The following is an 11236-nucleotide window of genomic DNA, read 5'->3' on the forward strand; positions in this document are numbered from 1 at the left end:
TATCCCTCAACCTCAAATCATTCTCAACAATGATCAAACATGATAACTCTCCAATGACCAATTTTCATCGTATCGGATACCCTAATATCCAAAAGATACGAGTATAAAAACTCTACTGGCTAAGTCCACAGGAATATATAGGTATCATCCATTACCCAGCTAACAATAGCAGAGGCTGATATGTGCTCCATCTCCTAATAGTAGTAACAGAAGCTAAAACTACTGGTGGTAAGATATATAAAATCACCAGAGACTATAATCCTTGATCTTTATTAGGGTCGACCAAGATCAGTGGTTAACCCATCATATGTAATATGGGCTACAGCAATCAGACAAGTACTAAAGATAAAGTGCTAATACATGTCATAACTATCATAAAATAAACATCATACCTATTTGCTGTCTGGAGATGTTCCGTCGCTGTCCAGTCCCCAACTTTTGACCTCAAAATTCCGAACGAGAATATCGCCGGAAATCCATATAAATCCGAAACGGAAATCCGAAACATAACCATATCGAAAATCCGAAAATGCCCAGTCTGACTCACAAACAAGGCTAACTCAAATATCCAGAATACCAACAACAGGTATCCGATAAATCTCCAGAAAATCAAAAGCAGGTATCATAACCCGCTCTGATACCAAATAAATTGGTATCAGATAAATCTCGAAAATCCATAATAAAAAAATCCAACAAGTATCACCAAACATGGCGCTCTGATACCAAGTAAATAAATTGGTATCAGGTTATCCCAAACATCCGGAATGCGAAAACAAAAGATCATAAAACTGTGCTCTGATACCACTAAATTGTCACGCCCCAGAGGAGTCCCCGTCCGAAGAAATTTCGGCAGCATCTCCCCTGTACGGCGGACAATCTGAAACTTTCTACATATCTCCATACCTCAGCCACATGCGGCTGGAATAATAACAATAAATATAACACAACCACACAAACATCCACGCAGTTATATATAATCAAACAAAGCAGTAATACTCTGACTCGAAAACCACCCTACTCAACTACACTCGTAAAACTCAAATCCGACGAAACTCACCTCTTATGCCGACCCGGCAGGCATGTAGTAGAATAAGACCAAATAAAATCCATCGACATCACAATAATAAATACAACGTCCAAGTATCAAACAAATCAAGTCTAAACATAGACAAACAAGAAGAAAACTCAAAAGTCAATCAATCCTCGAGGTCTGCAAGGGATCTAGCACTACGTGCAGTGGGGACTAGCGACTGGAACTCCCTCCAGACAGCATCAACCTGAAAATATCAACAATGGAGGCGGGGTGAGTCCAACACTCAGCAGGTACAATTGATATGCAAAGTAAAGAAATATCACCTAGCACTAATCATGCGTACAGTCTCCTGATAAGAAAGATAAAAATGCATCTGAAGTAAACAGGAGAATACTGTACTAACCAGGTCCTGAGTATAAGGTCAAATAGTCCGAGTGGTATAGGAATCCTGTATGCATGTCAAACATAGGTATCCAAACAATATGCAGCATATAAATGCAGCAAGCACAAACACAAGCAATAAATGCATCATGCATATGATGCCAATGATGCGTCCTGGTCACCCCTGACGCCAGTCGATCATCTCACACACAATAGTGAGGTCGAGTGGGTAGGGCTGTGACAACCGTGCACTCTGTCGTCACTACTCCTGATGAGTGACCGAGTGGACGGGATGCTGTCGGAGTACACCTATCCTCCTACCCCAAATCATAAATGGGGGAGCGCAATGCTCTCATCTCCCGGTGCTCAAAGACGGGGAGGAATCCCTGCCGGATAACACGTTGTGTCACACTACCCATGAGCGGACCAACGGTGCCTAACAGAGTCCCTGCTGCAACACACTCAGCCTGAATCGACCACTAACCCATGAGTGGTGGTGTGTGCAGATCCATGTAACTGGCGATGTGCTCAACAATAATGGAGCGAACTATCGCACAGCATGCAATCATGCAAATGGTGCATGGCAATAACCATAAAAACATCCTGACCTAATCCATATATATAGAAAAGTGCACCCTAGGTCAAAGAATCATATCGAATCAAAGGTACACAGAAGGTATAAAAACCTAGGTCCTGAACATGGTGAAGCATGGTATATCACTACCCCCTATAAGCATGTATAAACAGGTAAAATATACATGAGATGCAAACCAATCAATCAATCAAGCATGAACCAAGATTTGGGTAGTGATTAACCGAAACAGATAAGAAACACAATTAATGCAACATGTTAATTTCATTACTAAGCATATCAAAGACAAAAAGTCAAAAGTACCCGCCTCCGATAAAAGAAAAGTCCAATTCCGACTCCGAGATACTCGTCTCGCGTCAGAATCCTATATACTTTTTATTCAGCTAATTCCTATAAATAGCTAAATAAAAAGCTCATACACAAATTTAGGGACAAAACCCTAATTAACACAATAGCATAAACCTTACCTTTCACTGATAACTAGGTTACCAATTATTGCTAATACAGTTTAGAAATCGAATTACCAAAATATATCAACTCCTACACCTCACCTTATGCAGTAGTTAACTTAACACAAACCTTACCCAAATTTTCCGATGGCTCAACACTACTCAAATCCTGGAGAACTTACTGCCGAGATCCGGAGAAGCTGTTGCGAGAAATCAGTGACAAATACCATTGTAATCAGCCAACAAGTCCAACATAGGATCCCAAATCAACAATCCAAATACCTAACATGCCTTACCTACTCAATACCCCCCCTTGTTTCCTCTCTGCCGGCGACTGGTGGCGAAGAAGGAAGACCCGCCAGTGGAGTCTGAAGCACGGCAGATGGTTGCTGGACCTTGGCGTCGGCAGTGAACGTTGGGGCAGAAGGTAGTGGAAGAAAGGAAGGCTCAACTGCTAGGGCTGAGGAGAAACTGGTCGGCCGACACTGCTCAGAGATCAGTGCTAGGGTTCGGCTCCGGCGCTCGAAAGAGGAAGAAGAATGTCTCGGTGGCTGGCGGCTAGGGCGAAGGGCGACAGGTAGAGGTAAAGACCTCGGCACAGAGAAGAGAAGGGAGTCCGGCGATCGGCAGAGGACTCAGCGGTGGTAGATCGTCGCCGGCACTTGGGAAAAGGGGAGCGTCGGCTATGGCCGTCTCCACAGCGAGGGCGACAGGCAGAGGAGTAGGGAAGAAGGGGGAAAAAAAAGAGAGTCGGGCGAAACCGCCGGCGTCGGGCGTGAGAGAAGAAGAAAGGAACAGATTAGGGCTCGGGCACAGTAACGAGGGAAATAAAAAAAAATATAAATAAGGAAAAATGATATATATATCAATATAATCTTTTCCTCGCTTAAATCGGTAGCCTAAACAGGCTTTTCCGGACCCCGTTTTTATCCCCGTTAACTCGTCCGTACGAGCTCCGAAAATTTTCCGAAAAATGTCCAAAAATTCTGAAAAATTCCTTTATTAATATGCGTCTATTTCCGGTATTTTACACCGCATCTTCATGACCCGGGTGGTGAGCTGTTTCCTGTGTTGACTAAGTCATCAGAGATTCTCTAGTTAACAATCCTTACCGCTAGCGACCGGGTTGCCCCGTTCTCTAGTACCTCGATGCTCGAGGCGAATCCCACGAATATATAAGCAGCCGACTAGTAACAAGACAATAAAATAAGTACTGAATGAGTACGGTGACGTACCCTGGTCCCGGGGGAGAGGGGGGGGCGCCCTCGGATGGAGCGGTGAACTGGTCGTGAAGCTGATCGAGTTATCGTGACCCGGAAGGATGGATGCCTCTAAACCGGACGAAGAGGAGCTGGGTCCGGAGGTGACAATGCTGAGCTGAATACGGCCTGGATCTAAAGGTGGCACACAATCGAAATACGACGGTGACACGGCCGGCATATGACCTGGGCTCGCAGGCCAGAATGTGACAACGACACGTAGACCGGATAATACTAATAACTCACAAGCATGATAATGATACGAAACAAAATAGAACGGCTCGATGACCGACATCCAACAATAGTCAGATTTGCGCAGCAAATAGTGGGCACCGGCTATAGAGTCATTGGAGTCGCCCGTGGGTACGCTAGAGTCACCTGTAAGGCCACAAGAAGTGGTGGCAGTTGTTAGGAGAGACGACGGTGGCTGCTGTACGGCGCTAACGCGGGAAGAGGCGACGGTGGGCAGTTGCCATGGCCGGCGGAAGCGGCACTGACCGCTAGAGAGAGAGAGGTGGTGGCCGCCGGAGGCGGCGCAACCGCTGGGGGTAGAGGTGGTGGCCGCCGGAGGTGGCGTGGGCCACTGGAGGTAGAGGCGGTGGCCACCGAAGGTGGCGCGGGCCACTGGAGGTAGAGGCAGTGGCCGCCGGAGGTGGCGCGGGCCACTAGAGGTAGCAGCGGTGGCTGCCAGAGTTGACGGTTAATCTCCTGGGTGACGTCGGCGTAGAGAAGGGCCTCCTTCCCAGCGTGCGAGCTCGGCGGCGGAGAAAAAACGAGCCTCCCCCGTTCCCAATGAACAGTGCATCTTATAAACTCAAAGCCCTAATCTTGCAAATGACCAAACTGCCCCTCCCTTTCTCCATAATCACCCCTACGCCCAAGCTGCATCCGCATCACAAGCCTCCCCTTCAATTCTAGTCAAAGGAGGTGCGAGTCCGACTGACTAGACCAAGCCCCAAACAGAATCGCTACCAAACGCGAAATCGGATCACTGGACTCACCTTATCATGTTGAACGAATAGCCATGGCGATGCCGAACGAGTGACTCAAGTAGTATCGGGCGAGTGATGAGAAATAGTACGATCCAGGCAATAGAGATAATGTTGATCAGGTAGAAAGACGGGCGATCGAGCCGAGCACGTGATTGAGAAGATGCCAATTAGGCAACCGAAAAAATGTGAACCGAGTAATCGAGAGAGCGTCGCACGAGAGATGGTAGTGATGTTGAGCGAACTACGAGAAATAATACCAAATCGACAACCGGACTGATGCCGAATCGAGCGGTCGGGCGACAAGCGAGACGTCGAGCGGGCTATCGAAAAAGTATCACCCAATAGATCATAAAATGCTGGCCGAGCGGACGACTAAGCAATACCGATCGCATGACTGTGAGAGTGTTGAACGAGCAGCCCAGAGAATGCCAATCGGGCGATCATAAACTGACGACCACGAGGATGTCGAGCAAAACAAGTGCGTGGCTAAGTGGACGATGAGGCATAGGATTAGGCGGTTGCCAAAGTGTTGACCGAGCGATGAAAAATAGTGCCGAGTGGTTGCTAGGCAAGCTCTCGGTCGAACGCCAAGTGAGTGCATAGGTGAATACCGAGCGAGCGATGAAGCAATGCCGGGTCGAAGTGGAGCTCAAAAATGGAGCGGAAGCATAGCCCGCAAAATTACATGCTCACGAAAACGAAAGTCGTGAGCCGAGCCGGCGCATCGCCTGCGAACTGAACGAGAGTATAGCCCATGAATCAGAAATGTACGGAAGCGAAAATCGTAAGCCGAACGGGCATATCACACGTGAACTGAACTGGAGTGTAACCGGTGAGTCGAAGGCGCAGGGACGCGAAAGTCGTGAGCCGAACGGGCGCATATCCTATGAGATATTCTGGTCCGAAACCAGTGGGATACTCTTGTCCGCGAGCATCGGAGATAGCTCGACCTCGAACGGGGGAGATGAGATGCTCTTATAAGCTGGTCTATGAGAAGCGTCCGACTCTGAACGAGAGAAATGAGAGATCTGATAAGCAGGTCTGCGACCAATGAAGGTCGCTCGACCCTGAACGGGGGAATGAAGTACGCTTGACCCCGAACGGGGGAGATAGCAGGTCTGATAACCTGGTGTGAGGCCAACATTGACGCCTTGATCCCAACCGGGGAAAAATAGGAAATCTGATGTGTTGATTCACGAACATCGACGACGGCTCGACCCCGAATGGGGGAGATAGGAGATCCAATACACTCGACCTCGAACGGGGGAGATAGGTGCTCTAATAAGCTCGACCCTAAACGGGGGAGATAAAATATCCGACGAACTGGTCCGTGAAGGCGGGGGGTTTAACATTGCCGCTCAACGGTATTCAGGCCGGGTGTTTATAGTCGCCGATTCGGCTCTGGCGTTCAACGTCGCCGCTCGACGGTCTTCAAGCCGGGTATTTATAGCCACCGGTTCGGCTCTGGTGTTTAACGTCGCCGCTCGACGGTCTTCAGGCCGGGTATTTATAGTCGTCAGTTCGGCTTTGGCGTTTAACGTCGCCGCTCGACCGTCTTCAGGCCGGGTTTTTATAGCCGTCGGTTCGGCTCTAGCGTTTAACGTCGCCGCTCGACGGTCTTCTAGCATAACTCAAACCCGGCCGATCGCCACAGGGTCTTCGACATCGAGCTCGTGGCTCAGATAATATACGCCTGGCCGATCGGCACGGGGTCTTCGACATTGAGCCCATGGCTTGGATAATATACGCCCCACCGATCGGCACGGAGTCTTTGACATCGAGCCCGTGGCTCGGATAATATATGCCCGACCGATCGGCACGGGGTCTTCGATATCGAGCTCATAGCTCGGATAATATACACCTGGCCGATCGACACGGGGTTTTCGACATCGAGCCCGTGGCTCAGATAATATACGCCCGGCCGATCGGCACGGCGTCTTCGACACCGAACCAATGGCTCGGGTAATATACGCCCGGCCGATCGACACGGGGTCTTCGACATCGATCCCGTGGCTCGGATAATATACGCCCGCTCGATCGGCACAGGGTCTTCGACGTCGAGCCCATGGCTCGGATAATATACGCCGGCCGATCGGCAGGGGATCTTCGAGATCGAGCCCGTGGCTCGGATAATATACACCCGACCGATCGGCACAAGGTCTTCGACATCGAGCCCGTGACTCGGATAATATATGCCCCGTCGATCGGCACGGGGGTCCTCGACATTGAGCCCGTGGCTCGAATAATTACGCCCGACTAATTGGCACAGGGGTCCTCGATCGAGGAACTAGGGCAGATCATATAACTGAAAGAGAAAAGATAACGCAAAAACTGACCTACTGACCAGTAGAGGATCTGACTCAGTTCCTCGACTCCTGAATACCCGTGGAGTGAGGAGAATATGCTATATTCATCAAAGTCTACCGAGGTCATGAGAATGACGGAATTTTGCGTTGTCCATCTTCACGTTCCAGATAAAGTGTGTTTCCACAGACGACGCCAATTTGATCCTGTCAGGAATCTGAGAAGACGGACCTGCCGGGTGTCGTGTCTGGAATGTTGACCACATCTCCATGACCCGGGTGGTGAGTTGTCTCCTGTGTTGACCAAGTCATCAGAGGTCCTCTGGTTAACAATCCTTGCAGCCAGGGACCGGGTTGCCCCGGTCTCTGGTACCTCGGTGCTTGAGGCGAATCCCACGAATATATAAGCAACCGACTAGTAACAAGATAATAAAATAACTACTGAATGAGTACGACGACATACCTTGGCCTCGGGGGGCGCCCTCAGATGGAGCGGTGAACTGGTCGCGAAGCTGATCAAGTCGTCGTGACCCGAAAGGGTGGATGCCTCTGAATCGACCGAAGAGGAGCTGGGTCTGGAGGTGACGATGCTGAGTCGAATATGGCCTGGATATAAAGGTGGCACACAATCGAAATACGACGGCGACACGACCGGCATATGACCTCGGCTTGCAGGCCGGAATGCGACAACGGCGCGCAGGCCGGATAATACTAATAACTCCAAGCATGATAACGATACGAAATGAAATAGAACGGCTCGATGGCTGACATCCAACAATAGTCAGATTTACGCAGCAAACAGTGGGCACCGGCTGTAGAGTCATCGGAGTCGCCTGTGGGTACGCCAGAGTCGCCTGTAAGGCCACAAGAAGTGGTGGCAGCTGCTTGGAGAGACGGCGGCGACCGCTGTACGGCGCTAGACACGGGAAGAGGCGGCGATGGGTAGTTGCCATGGTCGCCGAAAGCGGCACTGACCGCTAGAGAGAGAGAGAGAGAGAGGCGGTGGCCGTCGGAGGTGGCGCCAGCCGCTGGGGGTAGAGGCGGTGGCCGTCGGAGGTGGCGCGACCCACTGGAGGTAGAGGCGTTGGCCGCTGGAGGTGGCGTGGGCCACTGGAGGTAGAGGCGGTGGCCGCTGGAGGTGGCGTGGGCCACTGGAGGCAGCAGCGGTAGCTGTCGGAGGCGACGGCTAAGCTCCTCGGCGACGCCGGCGTAGAGAAGGGCCTCCTTCCCAGCGTGTGAGCTCGGCGGCGGAGAAAAAATGAGCCTCCCCCATTCCCAATGAACAGTGCATCTTATAAACTCAAAGCCCTAATCTTGCAAATGACCGAACTGCCCCTCCCTTTCTCCCTAATCACCCCTAGGCCCCAAGCTGCATCCGCATTAGTAGCAAAGGGTAATTATGTTTATCCCAATCGTCTTTCATAGTTTATCTTCAGATTATGAGAAGGAAGATAAATTACGAAATTAATTTATAGTCGATCGTCAAATGACTAAAAGATGAGAGGAATTTTTTTAAAGACATACGCCTATTATATCTCCATGCCCTATGGACCATAATCCTATTTATACAACGTATATCTTTAACCCGTCATAAAAATATGCAGATCCGTTACATTAATAATCTTTCCAGTGTCGGCTCTATAGATATGGAGAGAGATAAATATAGATACATAGGTATTAGGCGTATGATCGAATAAATTCTAGATCGTCAATTTCTAAGAATCGATCTCTGACTATTATATCAAAAATACCATGCGTCTTTTATCCGCGTTACGTCCTAGGACTTTTAGTCCATCATAAAAGATATACGATGATTAGGTTTCTATTACGTGACCCATACCATTTATTATATATTTTAGAAATCCAACTTAATTGATTATTTTATTAGGTCCTTCACTAAATGGGAAGTTCATGGGCAATTTATTAACTAATAATTCTAACAATTTATCACTTAGATTTTATCCGGATATTACACATAAAAAAATTGGATTGAGCGCAAAATTTTACTCTCTAAATCAAAATATACCTTAACAATCTAGTTTATTAATTACGCAAATACAGGAGCAAAGCGACATTTATTATATATTTAACATAATTAGACTCGTCAAAACACGAAATGTGATCTAAACACGTGTATTCTCAATTGGTCCTTATGATTTAGAAGTCAAATAATAGACTTTCAAACTTGATGTTAGCTACAATATAAGTCATCACCTTATTTCAGAGTAGTCAAACATGAATAATCCTCAAGTCTATATAGAAACATAAATCATTTCCATTGAGCAAAAAAATCAAAATACAAATTCCACTACTTGCATGGGCATATAATCTATCAACCGGTTATGACATGGATTCTTGTAACATGGGTCGAGAGGTCGAGGGTCTGCGGCAGCAAATGCGATAATATCAATATCTGTCCGTGCTAAACACCCTCGTCCGCCATGTCATAACCGGGCCTGTATTCACCGTGATTTACTCCCTCTCATACTCGTGGGGCAGAGGTGAGGGGACCGCTGGGCGGCGGGACCCGCCTTTTGCAACATATAATCTAATAAAATAATACCCATGTGAGCTAGATGCTCACGAAACATCTATAACAAGCCTTTGATATCAACAAATCAACAATAATCAAATTTGTACCAAGATCCTCAGTTAGCCTACTCTTAACTCTTTATTTCATAACTAGAAACTTAACATCAATATTCTTTAACTTAGACGAGTTTCGATTATTTAGAATATTTGGTCAACATTCTAATAATGTACGAAATATTAAGACTTGTACAAACTTAAACATATTTAATGTTGGAGATCGTTCGTGGCAGGTTGTCGGAGGGGTTGAATAGCCCTATACAAATATAAAAAATAAAATCCTTCTCGGACTTTTAAAATAACACTTATATAAATAATTAAAAGCAATAAACTAAAAGGAAGAGACACAGGAGTTTACTTGGTTACAATCGGAGAGGTTGTTAATCCAAATAAATTGAAGCACAATAGATATCTCCTTCAGGCGGAGAAGCCTCTTACAACATTCAAGCACAGAAATGAGAAGCTAAACTAAACAAGAGAAGCGTACAAGTGTTGAATATCAAATTACTTGTTGTGTTTTAGCTTCTGGATCAAGGCTGTATTTATAGCCTTGGTCGGGAAGTCTGGAGGGTTTCAGTCGCTTAGAAGGGGATACAACTTTATCCCCATCGCAACGGATTACGGTCAAATGTGATCATATCAAAAGTTAGGTTCTGGGGACTCAGAATCGCTCCGGGCGCTCGGACTGTTCCGGGCCCCCTGAACTGTTCCGGGAGCCCCAGACTGGTCAGGGCACCCCGAATGAAAAAGTCAATATTTTGTTGACTTTTTCTCCGGGCCTCCATCTTCGGCTCCGCTCGCTTCGGTCCAAGTCTTTCGCTCCGGCTCCGCTCGCTTGGGTGATCTCGGCTATCCGGAATAGGGCTCACTCGAACTCAACTTTCGGCCTTCTCGAGTAGGCTTCTGCTCCGGCTTATCGTCCCTCGGAATCGTCACGTGCTTCCTTTTCGTCCGCCAGCGTACTCATCCGCAGCTCTTCGTCCCTCGGATGCACCGAGCCCGTCGGCTCTCTCCCGTGCCGACCTTCTCGCTGGCTGCGTCTCTTACTCCTTGAGCAATCTTCCACTTCGCCTTCTCTTCCCTCGGAAACACCACACACTCTCTTCTCGTCCACCGATATACTCTTCCGCAGTACCTCATCCCTCAGACGCACCAAGCCCGTCGACTCTCTCTCCCGTGTCGTCCTTCTCATTACCTGCGTCTTCCGCTCGACTTCCTATGCTTCTAAGTTCCTGCACACTTAGACATAGGGTCAAAACACCATAGGACCCAACTTAACTTGTTTGATCACATCAAAACAACCTGGAGTTCCAACAATCTCCTTCTTTTTGATGTGAGCAACCCAAGTTAAGCTAGGGTAAACCAACATAAATCAAGAGTAATAAATTTTGCATGAAAGTGCAAAAATTTGATCTATCTCCCCCTAAATTTAATATTTTTCTTCTCCCCCTTTGATCACATTAAAAATAGGTTATCACAACAAGTATAAGGGTAATAACTTTTAAAACTTTGAAAAATTCAAAGATTATTTTTAATATCGCCAAAAAGAATTTGAAATAATTTTAGAAACTTTAAACTTTGAAATATTTCTAAGTAAAATTCAAGCAGAAAGAAAAATTTCTAAGTTAAAAACTTTGA

At 47.3% G+C, this 11236-nt stretch overlaps 1 protein-coding gene across 1 annotated transcript; it reads right to left on the bottom strand.

Moving 5' to 3' along the window:
- Window positions 1-4122: 4122 nt before the first annotated feature.
- Window positions 4123-9576, bottom strand: LOC121979590. Its single transcript, XM_042531585.1, has 5 exons — window positions 9476-9576; window positions 7810-8300; window positions 7473-7720; window positions 7285-7424; window positions 4123-4519 (listed from the first exon to the last, which is right to left on the bottom strand). The coding sequence occupies exons 1-5, from the start codon at window positions 9574-9576 to the stop codon at window positions 4123-4125; spliced, it is 1377 nt and encodes a 458-aa protein (XP_042387519.1).
- Between the last annotated feature and the right edge of the window lie 1660 nt (window positions 9577-11236).

Source organism: Zingiber officinale, chromosome 5A, assembly GCF_018446385.1.
Source record: "Zingiber officinale cultivar Zhangliang chromosome 5A, Zo_v1.1, whole genome shotgun sequence".
NCBI classification, from domain to species: domain Eukaryota; kingdom Viridiplantae; phylum Streptophyta; class Magnoliopsida; order Zingiberales; family Zingiberaceae; genus Zingiber; species Zingiber officinale.

Bases quoted from the DNA above. Each gene is read 5' to 3' on its own strand.
- LOC121979590 (XM_042531585.1), bottom strand. From the start codon at position 9,576: ATGGGTATTATTTTATTAGATTATATGTTGCAAAAGGCGGGTCCCGCC. The intron at 7,721-7,809 runs GTTTGCTGCGTA...TGGAGTTATTAG, and splicing joins CTCTACAGCCGGTGCCCACT to TATTATCCGGCCTGCGCGCC. The intron at 4,520-7,284 runs GTCATGGAGATG...TGAGTTTATAAG, and splicing joins GGAGACAACTCACCACCCGG to ATGCACTGTTCATTGGGAAC.